Here is a 20276-nt window from a genome sequence, read left to right as displayed (position 1 = left end):
TCACCGAAACGTTGCTAACGCGGGCTACCACCTGTATCTTTATTTTATTGGATCGAGGAAAGGGGACTTATATTAAGGATGCAGGACTTCTCAAGAGATACACTTGTTATGCTTATATCGCACTATCTATTCGCTTTGCAATCAACAAAGCCATATATTAAGTGGATTTTCGGCGAAAGGATTGATGGGATGCTCCCTCAGATATCCATTCTTCGCCAGACTGAACCATACGTAAGCGATGGCCAGACTGGATCTCTCATTCGTCCCCCCAACATATTCTCCTTCAGGTGTGAGGGCTCTATGTGACTGTTGGATCAACTCCATTTGATACAATCGCCACTGATCCCAAAAAATAATACCGAGGCGCCTAAAGGCCCGGGTATCGCATCGCCAAAGAGGACTTCTCGGATTATTCCATGAACCGCCAAACCGACCATAAAACCCCATTCCTTTGCCGTGACTTCGCCCACCGCTTATCGTGTTTCCCCAGGGGTGCGTTTCTGGAGAAATTGTTCCTCGGGCCAGAGGGACACTAGGCAACGCCCAGCATGACTTCACAGCCAGATTTTCCGGAGACGGTAGGTGAGTCAGTGCCGGAAATTTGACGTGGACTGGTAATAAGGGGGTAGAAGATAAATCGTTCAAGCACTCGGTTATTGCTGGGACTTCGTCCTCGCGCAGAAGAACTGAATTGGCCATTCTTACATCCTTGTCGAATAGTTGATCTATATCGTCTTGCGACCAGGACCAGCGCTTCTCTGCTGCGGCACAAAGTTCACTGTAGATCTGGATCGCCCACAAGACACGGTGTACTCGGTATTGCTCCACCCAGCGTGGGTGATGGGTGCCTTTGGATTGGAATGGCTCTGCTGGAGGGTCCGGCGCTTGCTCAAATAGCCAACTGTAAAGTTTACCGTCAGACACGGTTGCGCGGGATGGCGTCGTTGTCTTGATGCGGTGGATAAAAGTGTCAAGACAGGCACAAGCTAGACGATGGATGTTGGCCGCTGTCGACACGACTCGCCTGGGTGCTGCGTCTGAGTCTAGTGATCGGAATGATTGGAATGCCTCCAAGGCAGGTGGAAACGGATCTCCTGGTGTGCGTTGAAGAAAGTCAAGAATTGCCGACGGCGTGAAGGTCGTTTTTGAGGATATGGCAACTAGGAGCTTGAACTCCTCCTCAATCCCATGGCCGGTCATTGGACAAGACAGCAGCACTGCCTCTGTGATCTCCGCATAGAAACAGGTGAACACGTCGTTGACCACCGGGGACATTTGCAGGAGACCGTCGAGGCTGGTGAAATCACAGCATGACTTTAGGATCAGAAGGATGATCTCGGTTGGGATTTTGCGAAATGGATCCATATCTTGTATGTTGAGTAGGGAGGATGGTAAAGGTGATGGATGTCATAGAAGCAGCCTTGTGAAGCCTTTTGAAAAGAAGCACATAGCGGATTGCCAAGATAGCCCGTCGATTTTTGTCCCGCTTTTAGTCCCTCAGGCCACCAGTGCGAATGGCATTGCTTCCGTGATGGCTGCGAACAAAACAGCAAATAAGTTTTTCCTATGCCTCCATTGTGCTCCTGAACCTCATGAGCCAGTACCTGACCCCGGCTTCGTACTGAGATGGCACCAAGGGCAAGCTCGCGGTCAATACCCAGTCTGCCGTGGGTCTCATCAACGTCTTCGAACCCCCGGGTATAAGACACGAACTCTCCCATTCTGTTACGGTCGCTTCCGAGACGCGTCCATCATGGAAGCAACCGAGTTCACAGCCCGTTGTCTGGATGATAACGAACCCCCGATGAAGCTCGAGGGAGCGGCTTCTGTAGTCCGGATTGGGGCCGCGTTGCAGGAGGGTCTCAAAAAAAAAAAAAAATTCAATCTAAGCAACAGGGGCAACAAATTTAACGGATAGATCAGACGGGATTAAATTAGAGCTTGACCAAGAGAGCACGCTGTCTCACCGTAGCATTGGAAGAGCCAAGAAGAACGGCAAAGGAGTCAGAACTGCTTATTCATTGTTATTCATTATTATTGGTGGGAGGCCGAGGAAGCTCGTATTCGCCCAATTCGATTGCTGCCTGGATTACATCAACGATCTTCTTCATCAAATATGCTTATCTGAATGCTTTCATCAATATTCGATCGGTATCCTCATCATCACTTCAGCAAGAGACTTTGCTTTGATTCTAGTATACGCTCAATGGATATGCAAGTGCAAGCGAGGCCCGGGGTTTTGTCCTTGTCTCCCGACCTTGAGGCTTCTAATAAGGCCGGGTTGCCAGATCGGCGAAAGTTACAATCGCGAGAACAAGGAAAAATCATGACTAATCAAAGACAGAAACGACCGCATACCAAGTCTCGCTGGGGTTGCTACAACTGCAGAGCACGGAGGGTAAAGGTACGGTTTATCCACAGATTTCCGAACGACGTTGACGACTCCAGTGTCAAGAAACCAAGCCGGCATGCGAGAACTGCATGTACCGAGACATGGAATGCGTCTATCCACCTACAGTCCGGGACTGGGTTGGCACAGGGAAGCAGACAGCTTCGCGACGAGATGCTGTGATAGCATCATCACAGAATGGCAAGGAGATATCCCCTTGGCAAGGACTTGCTGTCAGTCCGTTCAGTGGCGACGACTTGCGATTCTTTCATCATTACCTTGTCGTTGCGCGCCCTCATCTGCCCTTTGGGAGTGAGGAGATATGGGCGACCGAAGTACCCAGATATGCGCATGAGGTGATTATCTTGCCGAAATCCCCATGGGCTATAGCTGATGCTTCCACCCGTAGTATCCCCATCTGATGCACGCGATCCTCGCGCTAGGAGCTACTCACTACTCCCTCGTCTCACCTTATGGATCAGAATACTCCTCCACGGCGATTATCCACAGAGGCAAAGCACTGAAAGCGTTATCGACAGCGATAGGAAAAGGCCCAGAATGCTCAACTACCGATATGGACGTCATCCTGGCCACATGCTATGCTCTAGTGTTCCAGGCATACCACATGCATGACGGCCTCGTCGACTTCGCAGTCATGGTCCGCGGCTGTGGAGTCATCACCAACTGCATCATGGACAAATACAAAACAAGCCAGCTATTCCACCTGCAGACAGAGGAGGAGGCGGCCGAGGTAGCCTTGGCACTTGCCGACGAACCCGTCAGCAGTCCCCTCCTGATCGACAGCCTTCTCGCGGCAATAGATAGGTTACAACCTCTCTTTCAAAGCACCATCCATCATCGCTTCTTTCAAGCGCTACGGGAAACGCTTGCCGCCCTCGCAATCTCCCACCGCGCAGCGTTTGTCAAGCTCACCAGGATCTATGCCGTGTGGTACGAAGCCGAGAATCGAGAGTTTCTCATGTTCATCGCGCCGGCGAACCACGTTTCGCGCGCTTTGTTCATGTATTTCCTTGTCATCGAGCTCGTTATGCAGCCGGTTTATATCAGGCTGCGCGAGCTAAGTGGCACTACGTTCGTAACAACAGATTCAGTCGTACATCAGTGGGCGGATGCCATATACCGCGAACTACCATCTTCAATACGGGAGTTGATAGAGTTACCGATGCAAATCATAGCTGCAGATGAGAAGTCTGTGAGAAGCACTCGCGGTACGCGGTCTGACGGTGCAATTCCCAATCTGCATGCCCAGTTCTTTGACATGGAGGCGGCAGCGTGGCTAGGGTGCACGGAGCCTGGAGGGGTTCAAGTATTAGAATAAACTGGGTGATGCAATAGTACAAGAGCAGTAACACGCATGTTATCTAATAACAGCTTCGTGAGACAATATAGCACAATAATCAAGTCAAACTCATAAACATCATTTGCTCAGAAAATGTATGTATTGCCCAATTCCCTCCGTTTAACCCAAAGCATGAAGATGTAGAAAATCCCGTCCATGTCTGTCTTGCTCCATAATTTCAAGCTAGCGATTGCTCTTCGGTGTTTCGTCGTCGTCTGGACGACTTGCGCAGAGAATAGACCTGCTCCCCCTCCAGCTCAGACATTGCCAACCACCGCGCCGGATGGAACCAGCCCAGTACCAACAAGGCAACAAGCATGGGAACAGCCTCGAGCACGTACAACGGCCATTCATGCGTAAACGTGTACGAGTCAATGCCGAACACAAATTCAAACACACGATAGATTGAGCGGAGCTTTAACTGTTAGCAGTAGCCTTGCGAAACGTAAAATCCAGACTCACCATAATAAAGAACCCGGCAATATAAACCCCCTCATGACCATCCGAACCCCATGCAGCAACCGGTGACCTTCGGCTATCGCCCTCCAATGGAACCAAACCATGATAACCAGATACGTCGCAAACGTAACAATCTGCAACACCAGCCCTCCAATTAACACCCCAATCCCCGTGTCCTTGGTCGACCCCTCCCAGTTCCCCGACGACGCAATCCCACTCCCAGACCCCTGCGTCAGCACCGCAAGAATATCCAACGTCACAAACACCCACGGCAGCCATCGACCCGACCCCCACGCAGAAAAGCTGCGGGCTTTTTCGCACCCCCGTCGGAGCTAGCCTCCAGCTTGCCAAGAAGCATGTAGAGACTCGCGCAGACGAAGACCGGGGCGATGACGATGATGGTGCTGGAGACGGCGTAGAGGCCGATATTCGCTGGTTTCTGGACGCTGGCGCAGCGGGTTGCGTAGCCTGCTACTTCGAGGGCGGCGCCAATCACCGTCGGGATGAAGTAGTTGGTTCGTGGGGTTCGGGCTTTGCGGGGGAAGATGAATGTCATGTAGGACTGGTAGATGAGGGGGATGATGTAGATGATGGCGAAGAGAACGGAAGCCGCGAGGGAGGGATTGTAGAAGTAGATGCTGTCTTTGTCTGAGGCCATGGCTATGAGTCGATGACTGGGAATATGTCAAATATTGGTTTGAGGTAACTTGGCAAATTATAAGATAGTGCACTGCAGTGGTCCTTGATGTTGTTCGAGGAGGCATCTTGGACATGGAATAGGGACATATATAGTCCACATCTGGCACCATGTTCTCTTTACAAACGCCATAGTAAAAATTCTGCTGCCTTTGAATATTCAAATTCATTGGTTCAATACTCGTACTCGCACTCGCATTCCGTCTCATTCATCTCCATCCAGATGATTCCGTTTCTTGATGCTTGGCCAGTAGGAAATACGACAGATGCGAAAAACCGTAATATACCAGCCAAGTTTGGCCTAGTCGTATTGGCCAGGAAGTTGATGATTGGCTACAGAAAAATAGGCTCGTTCCGCTACGCTAAATCGGGTCCGAACTATCTCTTGGCATACCGTCAGGGTTCTCCCTATTTTTACCTTCTCTTGGCACGAGTCCACTGCCTGGCAGAGTGACAGTATTTACTGATTGGAGCTGGTCAGGTGTTAGGCAGTAGGATTTCTTGCCCTCATCTAGCATATTGATTGTTGATTAGTAGGTGGTTGTACCAAGACTCGGCCAAGCCTTGGTTTACTGCCATGTCTCTTCGGTCCGCAAGGATGGTAAGCATGGACAACACTTGGGGAGAACAGAATCAACAAGTTATTTACAATAGCTTAGCTATCTAGAGAAGTACAAGGTGGTACATGTGCCTAGGACAAGAAGCAAGCCATAAGAGGGCCCTACGGCATACTACTGCATCTGGTAAAGCGCAATTAAGTATTATGTAACTTTCTATAAACACATGGTCATACCCTCGTTGAACTCCGGACATCAAGCCACAGCGGAAAGACCCAGCGAGGTAGTCATGACACATCTATATATGCAAAATGTCGTATCTATACAGGAAGCATGTATATGCAAAATATGCCAGGAACAAGGAAATCAAATCGTTAAGGAGCGATGGTGCTGCCTGTGCCTTAGGGCTTGGAGAGCTGTTCTCTGCGGAAGAAGAGAAGGAACCCAGCACTGCAACATATTAGCTATATTCGAGGTAGGTAAACAGATCAGAAGAACTTACCAGATGAGCAGCTGGAAGATCAGGGCGATCCAGAACCACGCGTTCGCCACAGCACTCGCGCCATAGGTGGGATCGGGCGAGATAGGGCCGGGCCCGACGTTGTTGGGCGCAAAGGCTCGGGCGCAGATCGTGGCGATGGATCCCAGCACTTGGCACACGATGAGGGTGAAGCACATGTGCATGCGGGTCAGGGTCTGTAGCAGGATCATACCGAAGCCCAGGCCCTGGATCGCGTCGAGAACACCCAGCCACAGCCAGACGCTGCGGGATGCCAGGGCGCCGCCCGTGAGCCCGCCTGCGACCCAGGGCATGTAGTACCCGATGCCGGAGACACCCCACCAGATCTGGGCCCAGCGGGGGCGCCGAGACCGCAGGCGAACACGGGGAGGATCCAGCTGTGTTGTTTGGAGAGGTGACTGAGGATGAAGAGGAAGCCGGCCCAGACGAAACCGAAGAAGACGACGCAGAGAATGACGATTTGCCAGGTTGTTGCGTGGTTCGAACTCCAGAGGACTGTAACAGGGATTAGTATCTCGATTTCACTTGACAGATGGAAGTTGACTTACAGTTCCAGTTGCGGCCGTAAGGAGCACTGAGGAAGAAGTTTTGGATGATGACGACGGCAAAGTTCCAGAGGACGATCTTGCGGCGGAACACCGAGCGGTAGAAGGACGGAACCTTACCAGGGCTCTGGCGGTAGTAGTTGGGAAGGCCAAAGAACATGAGAAGACCGACACCCCACAGGAATACGGTAATCGGAACACAGATGGCGGTCATCTTCCAGGTGTTGGCGATGTTGTTCTCGGTGGTCAAGAGGCCCTGGCTCGAGGCCTTGGTGAGCGTCGAACCCCAGTACCACAGCGCAATGACATAAGCCTGCTGCGTTCCCTGGATGACACAAGCACGGAAGACCCATTCTTTGACCGGTGCACCGCTTTCATCACCGAAGTTGAGGGCGAAGAAAATCGACCCGCTGGAGGAAGCGACCGCGTAGAAGCCACTGGCGACGTTCTGAATCCATCCTCGGGTGAACTCATCGTGCTCGAAATGGGCGAGGCCGATGAGAAGGAATGCCAGACCGTAGAAGAACCAGGGGACGGAAAGACAGACGATTGACTTGAAGTAACGGAAGACAAACCACCACACGATGGAGGTAATCAGGTAAGTGGTCGCAATTCCGTACAGCTTCTCCGCGGTTTGACCAACCTCGCCAGTCAGCAAGGTGATCTGGTACGAATTGGCGGCGATGATCTGGCCCAAGCCCAGCAAGAGGGAATATACTGGCCAGTCCCCAATGCGCAGCTGCATCCACTTGCGCAGGCCGGTCGGAGGGACATAGTCTTTGCCTAGGAGAAATTCGTCATCTTCCTGGGACTGCTCATCATCCGGGCTCATACGCGACGAGGCGTCATCCCCGTAGTAGGAATCCACAGGCGAAGGACCACGCTTACCACGGAAGACAGATGGAGCGGGCGAATTCAGACGACCCAGCTTGGCATCGCGGAACTTGTCGAACCATTCTTTTTCACTCTTGACCAGGAACTCTTCAATGCAGAGCTGCGACTCGGAGTTGGCGGCGTTCAAGTTCTCCAGACTCTTTTCGAACAAGCGAGCGTAGTCACCATGGCTATCCGTGAAGAAGGGATCCACCTTTTGCAGCTTGAAGTCCTTCTTGTCACCAACGATGGAATCGACGGACAGCACCGAGGCACTGCTCAGACGATTGCCAGGTTCCAGGAATGGCCGGGTGGGGGAGCAAGACCCATATCAGAATGGACGGATGGGCTCGAGGGGAATTGCGCGGAGCGGACAAGTTCTCTCGGGGTGGCACGTCCACTTTGGGACTGGGGGTTGTTCTGGAGTCGTCGACCTTCCTCGGCCTGCTCAGGCGTAAGAGTATATTCATCGTCGCCGTAGTAGTGATCAATGAAATCATCATCACTCTCCTCCTCGATATCAGAAACATCACCACCATCCCTGCGATCGGGCAGAGCAAGGTCCTGCTGTCCCTGTCCACGCCGACCAGGACGGTTGAGATGGCCAGGGCCAGAACGGACACCAAGCGACAGTTTACGGCTCAATCCCGGAGCAGGCTTCTCAGTCATCTCCCGGCCAGCGTTGTTGTTGCTGTAGGAAATGATGGTGTCGCGCTGCTGTGGGCCAATTTCTGACAATTGCCTCAGGTTCACGTAGCTGGCTTCGCGAGAGTGCATGCCAACAGGGGTCTGGGTTCCACTAGCGGGGAAAGTTGGGCTCATAGCACCCAGTCCGCGAGGTGTCATGGGGCCGGTAGGGGTCACGGGGCGATTGTTGGACTTGGAGGCTTCCTTGTTGTGGATTCGGATGGATGTACCCTGCAGGATCTCGAGATCCTCAATCCATTGAGCGACGGGGAACCGCTGCTTGGCTGAACGAGCACGCATCTTAGCACGGACCTCGGGCTTCGAGTTCAAAGCACCGTCAATCGCCAGCTTGAACTGATGGAGCAGATGGGTAGTGGACATCGACTCGACGTTATACCACCAGCCAGGCATCTGACCGAGACCACCGACGCGAGCACCGATACCGAGAGCACCCTTACGGCCGAATTCGACGGCGACCAAACCAAACGGTTCGTCACGAGAGGGGATGAGGGCGAATTCAGCACCAGAGAAGATGTAGGGGGGCAGAGCAGTGAACTGAGGACGAGAGAAGACACGACCAGGATAGACCTTCATCATACGATCCAGCTTCAGGGCAGCGAACTTGCCGTACAGATCGATAACAGGGCCGACACAGATCAGCTGGACGTTGGGACGAGCCTCAAGAACAGCAGGCATGACATCCGCAATCAGATCCACACCCTTCTGCATAGACCACCGACCGACGAACACGAGGAGATCAGCGTCTGGGTTCTGCTCCAGGCCAGCCCATTCTTGAGCCTGGCGTTTGAGCTCCGCGCGACCAGCTTCGAATTCCTGATCGACAGGGGGGTCTTCCCCCTTGGCGAGGGCCTTTTCCCTGTTCCACTCGCCAATGTCCGATGGATCCGGGTTGGGCAGGTTGCCGACCTTTTTGAGACCCCAGAAGATGGGATACCGAGCGTATGAACGTTTACCGTATTTCTTGGACACACCGACAGCACCGAATCCTTGCTGGTGGACACGCAGATAACTGGCACCGGCATGGAGCAGATTGAAAACCTCACCGAACTGAACGTAGCGGCGGGTGATTTCCTTATCTAGGTTGAAAACCGAGCAGACCTCTTCCTTTTCCTTTTCGGTCCGCATGGGCCAGAGACCCTGGAACTCGGCGTTGTGCAGAGACAGACAGGCGGGGATTGTTTGCGGCAGGAGGTAGAGGGGTGCCAGGGAACCGTGGTAATCGTTGATATGGTAAAGGTCAATGGGGAACCGCTTGATAGTCTGAGCAATGCACTGATTCCACGCGGAGTAGTAAATGGCACTGTCGAGGTCATCCATACGCGGTGGGTAGGGTTCTGACTTGGACTGCTGACGGAAGACTGGAGCGTCCAGTAAGACGTAGGTGATATTCTGCAAGGTGTGGTACTGCACCTGGACCTCATATGGCTTGCCCAGAATGGTGACGATCATGGGTTCCGCTGGCCGGTCAACAGGGTAGTCCACTCCGCCGACGCAGGGCACGACCCAGATGAGATCCTGGTGGCCGAGGGTCTTGCCCATCAGTTGAGCCATGACACCGAGACCACCGATCTTGATCTTGATAGCCCAGTCCTCTATATCATATTCCATGGTGGCAATGAGCACCATGCGGCGTTTGGAAGCCGCAGGGCCGGCCGTGAGGTCCGTCGCGCTCTGCAGGAAACCGGACTTGTTGGCCAGACGCATCAGGGGGTTCATCGCCTCACCCTCGCCATTGCGAGCACGCTTTAGCTTCCGCCGAAGGGCCAGGGGAATGAGCGTACGCTTTTCGCTGACACCGACCTGGTTGAACTTGACCTGGTAGAAGGATTTCATGAAGACGTAGACGCATACCACGCCTGTGAGCAGGGGCACAATCCAGAAGAGAATGTACATGGCCATCTGCGTGGTTTGATCTCCGGTAGGTTCTAGTGTATACCGCATGGTCCCGTCGTTGATCGAGATAATCCACGCGAGGTGAGGTGACGGCGGAAGGTCAGTGATATTGATCATGGTCGCCGACAGAGACGACGGGGGCATCCGGTCCAAGACATGGTCACCGTCTATGTCGCCCAGAACCCAGCTCTGGTCCGGCCTGCCATCGGGGTTCATGCCCCAGACATTGATCTGTGCTTGTGCGGGCCACTCGGAGGTGAAGTGGTACTTCCATCGCCCACTGGTGGTGTCTAGCTTGAGCTTGTTGGGGAGACCGCCATCGTAACCAAACTGGTTGAAAGGACCGTTGAAATGGATATGAGGGAATCGACGGGGCACCTTGTGAGGCCAGCCCACATCGCCTTCTTGGTAGTAGTCGCTGCTACCGGTCAAGCCGCTCCAATATTCCACGCGGACGTGTTTGCCTTCCCACTGCTGTCCTTTGGTGCCGTGCCACGGCAGCTCCTCGATGGTGTCGTTACCGCCATTGTACTTGGTCCAGCTCGACCAGGTCGTTCCCCAGTTGGTCGAGTAGCGGTATTTATCCGCGCCTGCAGCGTGGTGCTGGATGAACAGAGTCCCGTTGTCATACTCATGAAGCAAACTAGTCGAGTAGTTGGCTTTGGTGAAGACCATCGGGTTATCGACCTGGCCAATGCGGAAAAGGAAGTGATCGGTGGCGTTGGTGGAGGCGTTGCCACTGCTAGTCTTAGGTTCTTTCACAGTGATTTGGTGGATACCGTTGTAGACATTGGTCAAATCGGCCGTCCACTTCCACTTGCTGGGGATATAAGCAGTCCACTTGGTGGTGGTGTTGGTAATAGCCTCGCAATGGACAGAGCCAGTGTCGATGGACGGGATTTGGAGTGACTCGGTGGAGGAGGTCAGGGAAATAGACTTGGTGACCCCATCGCAATCCATCTCCTCGGAGAACTCCAGCTCAATGTGCACATTCTCAGAAGCATCAGGCGCAACAGTGGAAGGAATTGGAACGTCGTGGCCAGGCGTGAAGCCGGTGATCATCGGGCGAGGCTTGCGATGCAACTCCTTCGGCACGTAGGCCCGGAACTCGAACGCATTGAGGGTCAGATTGCCATGACAGCCAACAGGCAATGTCGCATTTCCAAAGGTTCGTTGGGACGGGCCGGCCGTCAAGGTGAACTCATCCCAGGGGTAAAACAAGTTCTTGACGACGGTGTCGGCAGGGAAGGGAGCGATCAAAGCCTTGTGCTCGTCGCTGCATTCGAACTGGTAATCGACCGTATGGTTGTTGTTCTGGTAGACCATCCAGACAGGCGAGTTCAGGTCATCGGAACCGAAATCCTGCACTTCAAGATCGATTTCGCGACTGACAGACCACATTCCCGTCTCGGTGGCGGTTTCGTTGGAACCCGGGTAGTACACGTCGACGGTCGACTTGGACAAGTTGTTGAGGGTGTAACCGTCATTAAGAACGGGAAATTGCTCACGCAACTGATACATGTGCTTGAGGATGTTGCGCACCGGGTGGGAAGGGTCACGATGATCATAGGCGACAGTATCATCCTGACAACCTTTCCGGCCAGCTTCAATCGGCCACTTGTAGTACTGCGAGGATTCCAGACTGAAGCAGCCATGGTCTCTCCAGGCGGTTGCAGGGGACATGGCCTGACGACCGTAAATATAGTTGGTAGCAGTGGCATCAAGCACATAAAAGGCCTGCTCCTCACCCCAGAGCAATAGAGGGATACCGGGAAGGAGCAATGTTGTGATATAAGTGCCCAACAACTGTCGCTCAATACCCCATTGCACAGTTGGCCACCGGAAGACGTCCTGGTTAGTCGAACCGTACATGTGCCGGGGTCGAACTTGCCCGTGTTCGCATTGACAAGATCGTTCGACCGGAGCATCTGTCGCCACATGTCGACCCAATCCAGCGGGACATCGTACCCGGCAGCGAGATTACCGTCCATCCCCAGGAAACGGGTCAAGGTTCGGTAAACGGAATAGTGGAACGCAGCACTATCAAGGGCTTCATGACCCGCCTCACGCAGGAAATACTGGGCGCTGGACTCATTCGTCATCTTGGGGCCTTGGGCGGGGTCAGGAAGCCACTGGTTCTGCAGCCTGCCTCGTCCGAGATAGATCGAACCGAAGTAATCACCACCGGTAATTTCTCCAGAGATAAAGAAGTTGTTCTTGCCCACGGCGCGGGCACACTCCCGGTATGCCATGGACATTTCGCCGAGAGCATCAACCGTCGCCTGGGTGGCTTTATCGTAGCGGAAACCATCAATATCCAAGGAGGCGATGATTATGCAAGAGTGACGGATCAGTCGCTCTCGCACGTTCGGAACCCATTCACGCAGACGATCCTGCACGGACGCGAACTTGGCTAACTGACGCTGCCAATCGGGGAAAACACCGAACGCTTCAATGTCACCGTACTGGTCGAAATCGCTGTTGAAGCAGCCTACCAGCTGATCGGAAGGAAGCGGGGTACCGTCTTCATAATAGAAACGGGGTAATCGCACGTTGAGTTGTAGTCGTTGCCAATGTCAAAGTCCACGTAGCGACGATCGGTTTTCCACAGCGCCTTGTGCTCCTTGACCGAGAATGGGGTGGTGGTGTTGAGATAGCCTTCGAAGCCAATGAGATCACCAAGACTTGTATTGTGTCAGTCCGCACGCAGAGAATGGGGCCTGGGAAGACTTACGTAGCAATAGTATTATCGAATACCACATACATACCCCGCTTGTGGATCTCCGTGATCGCGTTGCGCCAGGTGTCAAGGTTACCAAAATGCTGATCCAAAAGCGTCGTATCCAATGCAGAGTAACCATCTGCGCCCCAAGGCTGGTTCATGAGGACCGTTCCGGCAAGATAGATGCCCTGTCCGAGTCAGTATCACGTTTCCGCCAGATATCAGTCAAGTCAAAAAAGGCCTACTTTGATCCCCATTCCCTGTAAATAGTCCAAAGTAGCGACCAAACCGGCCACATCACCACCATGACGCATCTGGTTGGAGCTGATATCATGCTCGAACTGCGTCCCGTTGATATTATCATTCTCCGGGTCGCCGTTCACGAACCGATCCAAAAACAGGGTATAGAACGGAAACCGCCAGTTCTCCGGGGAGGGGAAGTATTTGCCCTTATGGTCCGGCCATTCTCCCCAGTACTCCGCCGGGTTTGTGGCCTCTTTGTTCTCGTTGAGGTTGTACCCGACCAGGCTCTCGTCATACGGCCAGCATGATGCGGTTGTCGCAAACCAGGCCAGCAACGCCCCGGTCCATCCCCACTTCATCGTGGGTGGTGGATTTCTGTTCGCTGCTTCTGAGCAATGCGGTGGATAAGAATATGTGGGAATCGACCCATGCACTGGAGGGGGTATCACAATATGTCTGTCGTTATGCGTGTAATGTGCTTTTGCTAGCGACTTTCAGTTCTGATTATGCCAAATTTCTCCTGCGATTTTTCTCTTCGTTTTTCCGTTTCGAATCGTAGATGTCGGATGAGCTGCTTGTTTGTACTGATAACGAGCGATCGACAAAGGCGATAACGGCGGGTTGAGAAAATGTAGGCAAAATTGCACAGCCGACGAAACGAAAGGCTGGAGGGGAAGGGAGTGAGTATTCCTCTCCAAAAAAGCTGAAACGACAGAAACGACAGACAACGAGAGACAGAAAGGGGATGAGGAGGAGGAGGAGAGTTGAGGAGGATTGGGGATAGGAATAAGAGAAGAAACGAGGAGGATCAAAGTTTCTAAAAAAGAAAAGAGATCAAACAAATAATCGGGGTTTCAATGGGGAAATAATAATAATACTCAGACAAGACCGACAAGACAAGACAGACTGGCACACTGACCAAGCGAAATTGCTGTCAATAGACTATTAATATCATGACGAGCTAAGATGGTGATGGGATTAGTGCAGGCAGTAGTAGTATCTCGTCGTTCTGCTCTGCTCATACACTATCCTCTCTCCTATTATTATTATGCGGACCCTCCCAGAGGTTACGACTTTGTCTCTGCGGCGGACTGGATATTAGAGCCGTTATCAAATTGGAAGTAGAAGTACGGAGTAGCAAAGAAGGATTCAGGCAGAAGAGGGGATTATTATTTCAGCACATGGTGATGATGTTTGTCTTATCTCACTTGTAACTTAGGCGCTGTTCTACTCCCTATAAGATGCCATGGACCTCCTCTTTGCCCCTGCAGTCTTCATCTCTTGAGTTTTCAGCCTCGTTCGGTCCCTCTTTTCCCATTCCCACGTTTCTTTTCTTTTTTTTTCATTTTCTTTTTTTTCATTACTTCCTTTTTTTACTAGAGGGGGATCTTGTAGCGTGGAAGTAAGCGGCTCGAACCGTGTATCGGTCTAACAAAGTTGATAGATAGTCGTGGACCATGAAAGCCACAAGGCAGAGCCCCAGCAGACAACCAATCCGACTGCTCGGGCTTGTGGACAGTATCTTACAAGAGGGGACAGTGGCTGAGAGCTGAATGCCAGCTCCCAAGAAACAGAGTTGCCAAGAAGCAAAACCAAGCAGAAAAGCAAATCCGGTGAGCCCAGCATCTTTCAGCCAATACCGAGGCCATTCCCTCTCGTAAAGCTTACTCTGTAATCAGCGTGAAAAAATCTATCCACAGACCCTTCGATTGATTGTTCCATGGGCCAAAGTGGAGCATAAAGTGGATCCCAACGGTGATTTCCTCGAGTCTGGTCCGCGATTCGGGACTAGGCCCTATATTGTGCCCAATGAGCTCAAGCCACTTATAAGGCGTTGAGTCGCTTCTCAATACTGGATCGGGGCGATAAAACGGATACTATAAATACTTTTACTTTTTAGCTAATATAGGTACTAAATGGGTAGCCGAGTGTGCTGTCTGTACTCCGTCTCCATTCTCCTTTTGTGATGGGAATGAGTGATCGCTAAACCTTCGGTAATGGCTATTCCGGGCGATCCGTTTTGTGTAACTTTTTCCGCCAAGAACGAGAGAAGTTTTTGCTTTAGCTGGTCTATATTCTTCATACCCAGTCATTATTGATTTTATCCAGCAACTGTGGGTTTTTTTTGTCGGTTCGTTGAAGTTGATGGGCTGAGAGTTGAGACGGTAGGTAATAGTTTCTCTACTATGTCCGCTACCATGGATAAAAGAGGATAAATGATTGAAACAAATGTCTTACTGTAATGTCCCGGAAGGGAAATAGGCTTTCCTATTGGACTTGAGCGTACAAATCTGCAATGACAGCGCACATATCTTGGACGATGGATGTCCGCTTGTCTCATTATCATGTCAACGACGACGAATCGCGACGAGCGACGGGGTTGAACAGCATCCTCGGGTTTCAATCAGGGGTATTCCTGGTCGGCCAGTCCAATGAGAATGGTGAGAATAGGTCTGCCAAGACTGTTATCTTGCTATGGTTGCATCCTTCGATGTATCAGACCAGACGTCCGTATCATAATTTCTGTGTCGATTAAGAAGATGCCTTCAGGGGTACCTCAGTCTACAAGAGATGAGTTTTAGTCAAAACATTTTCCTCAGAATACCATGGGAAAAGACCTACATTTGTAGATGCATGGCTTCATGAACCATCTGGAGAAAAATTGATTAACAACCGGATCTCCCAGACTGTCAATCTACAGGGTACAATAAAATTGTTATCAGTGGCTCCAGTGATTAATACACTAGCGTGTCGTGGCGTGACGGTGGCGTCGGAGTCGGTCAAAGTGTCAACTCCAGACCCTGGTCTTTACACTACCAGCTCTCAGTCAGTTCGTATCTTGACTTCGAGGATAGGTGCCACAGACTCGATTCTCACCAATACTCCATAAGCATTCTCAGCTGAAAAGTACTCTTTGCAGTACTTTAAATTCCCATCAGTGTAGACAGGCACAATGTTACAGACTTACAGAGGACGTACCACGGATGTCACAGACTGAATACAAGATCTCTGGTTAAGAACCGAAGTAGCCGAGCATCGGTCCGAATGGATCGAGTAAATCCATCTCTCAGACATTTGCTAATAATTACTCAGAATTTTTCCGTGGTCGACTAGGTTAGACTAGGTATTATTAGCTAAGGGTCTGTAACCGAACATCCTAGAACAGAACTGGAAAAGGGGCAGCTGTAAGTTACCATACATCAATTGAGACGGTTACAGACGGTACGTTACCTCATGATTACTTGTAGGTGCGGAGTGGGCGAATCATCAGTGTCATATTTCTGGTATTGTATTGTATTGTTGTTCAAACTTAGTATTCATACTGCGTACAGTATCTATCAGGAACAACGGGATTAACTATCTTGACTGAGCTTAGCCTGGTAATTCGGCTCGACTTGAGAAGTTTGTCCTCTGATGGACAGATTTCTGAACCTGGCAGTCATTGTGCGAGTTCTTTGATGACAGGTGACATAAATGATCCATCATCACGTCAACTACTCTAGATATGTCCAAAATATGAACCCAAACAAGATATTTGTTCCTCATACGGACCAATTAACTGCATTCTTTTCGAATTAGCTTAAGGAACTATGCCTGTTCAAGAGTGCCTATGACTGATCGTCTGAGACATATTTCTTGTCTTGATGTGCAATGGTGAGGTCACATCCAAGTACTCAACTACCTCCTTCCAAGTTATTATTACTCTTTCCTCCTTTTCGGCCAATGTTTTGTTCCTGAACGTCCCATCCCACAAATGTGACGATGTGATGACTTGTGTGACCCGACCGTAAAGATTTCTCCCTGATTGACTGCCATAGATGGTCAGACTTTTTAAGGCCCCGACGCAGCTTAAAACTCAGGTTAATTCAGGTACCAAGTCCTTCCTTGCCACTGTGGACATCAACTGCCTCCAGCCAGTGACAAGCTCTCTATAGAATATGTAGTATCAACGTAGTAGTCTATAATTTGACCGTTGTGTGAGAATAATGACTTGGATGTGTCGAATAAGGCGACATAGGTGGATGGCTAGCTAGAAGAGGAAATGTGGGCGCGGGACCTGAGCCAGAACGGACGACTGAGAACTTGCCTTGAACTCGGACTTGGAAGGCCACTCTGATCTCCCGATGTGGATAGGATCAGCCATGGGACCATCACTGGTTCATGAACACTGCAAGGGACTCAAGACGGAGAACCCCCTCACGAGGGCAATCAACAAGAATCATCAGGTCACCCTATACTGTTAAATACTTTCTGTCCATTGTTTCTGTTATGGATTTAAAGACTCATGCCAATGCTGCGGAGGTGGTCCGAAGCAATATAGCTTAAGACTATATTAAGAAATCGGACGGCACTGGTCGAGTGGTCATTCATGGTCTGGTCCGGCTATGTGCGGGTTGCACCCGGAAGACCCAAGACATGTCCTCACAAACGCAGGTACCAGGCACCACACAGTGTGCTTTGGCTTGTCTTGTCAATTGTGCCTTATCTCTAGGTAGTAAATTCGGTAGAGATCAAATTGAACACACCCGAGTACTATGCAATATGTAAAAGAGCGACTGAAGAGGCAATACATCAACAACCTCAAGACTAACGAACTGATCACATGTCCATCATCGGCCATTTACCAAGGAAAATCCTGGAGAAAAACGGATAGACTAGAATCATTAGAGAGATGGTCCTGATGGTTTTGATGGTTTCCCCCACAATTCCACTCTTTTAATCTAAAGTTTCTGCAGCAAAGCAGGAAATCCTTACCCGCCTGACCTCTCCTTTCTGTTCTCTCCCCTCTCTTTCGCTAACTCCCTTCAATCTTGAGTTCGAGGCCCCTTCTTGCTGCTTCTCTCGTTGGCCTGTTTAATCTCTGTCCCTTCCTTCTCCTACCTTCAGTCATTCGTTCTATATCCTGCCTGCCATCAAGCCCGTCGTTCTTTAACCTGTCGTCCCTCGTTAATTTTGAGTTTATTCCTACAAACTTCCTTGTTCTTTCGTTGTTTTTCTCCAATATTCTAGCCGTCATCGCCAATTTTCCCGCCGGTACCAGTGGTTCTGGGGATATTCGACGAAAATTATTCCCTATCTTGTCAACACTTTGCTTCGACGTATCTAAAACTTGCCAAATCGCCGATGATTTAGTTCTGTTGTGGGACTCTAGAATTTCAATCGAAACGAGACAACTGTTGTGCCAAGGATCAGCACATCGCCCATTTGTTGCATCATACCCCATTCACTGAGTCCTACCTTCAGATCAATGTTCCGACCATGAGTTCGCTTTCGATATCACGGCGATGCATGCACATCGTTTCTCTTTCCCTCCTGGTCGCCTCGTCGCTCGCAGCAAACACGGCACAATGGAAACCTAGAGCCATATATCAGACCATGACCGATCGGTTCGGCCGCACCGACGGGTCGACAACAGCGCGATGCGTTGCATCCGAGAACATTCGTTGCGGAGGGACATGGCGAGGAACGATTGACCATCTGGATTACATTCAGGGGATGGGGTTCGACGCGGTCATGATCTCTCCCGTCGTGAAGAACGTGGAGGGCCGGGTGTCGTACGGCGAAGCCTACCACGGATATTGGCCCGAAGACATCTACAGCCTCAACCCGCATTTCGGCACGAAACAGGATCTGCTGGATCTGAGTGCAGAAGTGCATAAGCGGGGCATGTTCCTGATGGTGGACACGGTCATCAACAACATGGCCTACGTCACCAACGGCAGCGACCCAGCCACGCATATCGAATACTCGACGCTCAAGCCGTTCGACAGTTCCAGCTACTACCACCCCTATTGTGACATCGAAAACTGGGATAATTTCACCGAAGCGCAAAGGTGTCAAACTGGTGATGACGTGGTGGCACTACCGGATCTTTTCACCGAACATCCCGACGTCCAGAGCATGCTGGAGAAATGGGCGCAAGACATGATCTCAACCTACTCGATTGACGGGTTGCGTATCGATGCGGCCAAGCACGTCGACACGGGCTTCCTGGCCAACTTCGGCAAGGCGCTCAGCGACACCTTCATGACCGGGGAGGTGTACCAGCGCCAAGTGGACATCATCTGCGACTACAAGAACAACTACATCACCAGTGTTCCCAACTTCCCCGTCTACTTTTCCGTCATCCAAGCCTTCACCGAGGGCAACACGAGTTCCCTGGCAAACATCGTAGAAGTGATGAAGAACAGCTGTCACGACGTCACATCCATGACCATCTTCACGGAGAGCCACGACGTGAACCGTTTTGCCAACATGACCTCAGACATGGCGGTAGGAACCGACCCCTTCCCCCCAAGGCTACCCCACCCCCGCGGGCCCTCAGCTGATGAACTGAACCCCTGTTTAGCTCGCAAAGAATGTAGTCACGTTCAACATCCTCTTCGACGGCATCCCGATCCTCTACCAGGGGCAGGAGCAGCACTTTAACGGAGCATATGACGCCAACAACAGTAACCGAGAAGCCGTCTGGCTGTCCGGCTACAACACCGACGCCGAGCTGTACAAGCTGGTCGCCAAACTCAACCGCCTCCGCAAACACGTATACAACCTCGACAACAACTATCTCGACATCGAGACATACCCGGTCTACCAGGGCTCCAGCGAGCTCGCCTTCCGCAAAGGCATCGAGGGCCGCCAGACCATCATGCTCCTCTCGACGCAGGGCACCAACCAGAAAGAGCCGTACGACCTGTACCTGCCTGTAAGCTTTAACCCCGGTGTAGTGGCGATGGATGTCCTCAACTGCGTCAACTATACCGTCAACCGGGTCGGTCAGCTCATCGTCCCCATGGACAAGGGCGAGCCCCGCGTTTTCTTCCCCGCGAACCTCATGCCCGGCAGTGGGTTGTGCGGCTTTAGCGACAAAAACATCAGCTATGTCGAGCTGAAGACGGGTAAACCGGCATCGTCAGGGTCTGCGGGGGTATTGTCGATGACGCCGGCGGGGTTACCGCTGGCGATTCTGTTCTCTGTTTTGGTGTCAATAGCCACTGGGTTAGGGTTTGGGTTGGGGTGTTGATTGAAGCATTTTTTCCTTGTGCATACCCTATCTATTTATTCTTCTTTTTTTTCACGTCAGTTCCATGGGATGGCGAATAACTCGGTAATGTTCTGTAAATGCATGCTTATATATTTTTCATCCGAATGTACATACATATAACTTAAAGATGCGACATTTCAGCCGCACCGTCGTTGCCTAGGTTCCTAAGGTATTTATTGGACCAAATCCTCACCGTGGCTCGTGTAGATTCTTCCACTCGCTTAAAGACCCCGTATTCAAATCTCACCATACGCAGCCTCGTGTTGCTC

At 51.3% G+C, this 20276-nt stretch overlaps 5 protein-coding genes across 5 annotated transcripts; 2 read left to right on the top strand and 3 right to left on the bottom strand.

Moving 5' to 3' along the window:
- Nucleotides 1-141: 141 nt before the first annotated feature.
- Nucleotides 142-1365, bottom strand: P174DRAFT_378782 (uncharacterized protein; the record flags this gene model as incomplete). Its single annotated transcript, XM_024822863.1, has 1 exon — nt 142-1365. The coding sequence occupies one exon, from the start codon at nt 1363-1365 to the stop codon at nt 142-144; it is 1224 nt and encodes a 407-aa protein (XP_024677873.1).
- An 841-nt stretch (nt 1366-2206) lies between these two features.
- On the top strand, nt 2207-3728 carry P174DRAFT_464417 (Zn(II)2Cys6 transcription factor; the record flags this gene model as incomplete). The annotated part of the gene is made up of 3 exons (XM_024830387.1): nt 2207-2404; nt 2449-2745; nt 2799-3728. 3 exons carry the CDS (start codon nt 2207-2209, stop codon nt 3726-3728), a joined length of 1425 nt encoding a protein of 474 aa, XP_024677872.1.
- Nucleotides 3729-3927: 199 nt separating this feature from the next.
- On the bottom strand, nt 3928-4866 carry P174DRAFT_464416 (putative RTA1 domain protein; the record flags this gene model as incomplete). Its single annotated transcript, XM_024830386.1, has 3 exons — nt 3928-4164; nt 4250-4435; nt 4492-4866. The coding sequence occupies 3 exons, from the start codon at nt 4864-4866 to the stop codon at nt 3928-3930; spliced, it is 798 nt and encodes a 265-aa protein (XP_024677871.1).
- A 996-nt stretch (nt 4867-5862) lies between these two features.
- On the bottom strand, nt 5863-13324 carry ags1 (alpha-1,3-glucan synthase Ags1; the record flags this gene model as incomplete). The annotated part of the gene is made up of 9 exons (XM_024830587.1): nt 5863-5911; nt 5964-6258; nt 6282-6476; nt 6530-7631; nt 7685-11737; nt 11821-12498; nt 12522-12684; nt 12735-12910; nt 12968-13324. The coding sequence occupies 9 exons, from the start codon at nt 13322-13324 to the stop codon at nt 5863-5865; spliced, it is 7068 nt and encodes a 2355-aa protein (XP_024677870.1).
- Nucleotides 13325-18224: 4900 nt separating this feature from the next.
- On the top strand, nt 18225-19986 carry P174DRAFT_379258 (alpha-amylase; the record flags this gene model as incomplete). Its single annotated transcript, XM_024822896.1, has 2 exons — nt 18225-19238; nt 19315-19986. 2 exons carry the CDS (start codon nt 18225-18227, stop codon nt 19984-19986), a joined length of 1686 nt encoding a protein of 561 aa, XP_024677869.1.
- Nucleotides 19987-20276: the final 290 nt, after the last annotated feature.

This window comes from Aspergillus novofumigatus, assembly GCF_002847465.1.
Source record: "Aspergillus novofumigatus IBT 16806 chromosome Unknown P174scaffold_10, whole genome shotgun sequence".
Lineage (NCBI taxonomy): Eukaryota > Fungi > Ascomycota > Eurotiomycetes > Eurotiales > Aspergillaceae > Aspergillus > Aspergillus novofumigatus.
This window is presented reverse-complemented; position numbering and strand designations above follow the sequence as displayed.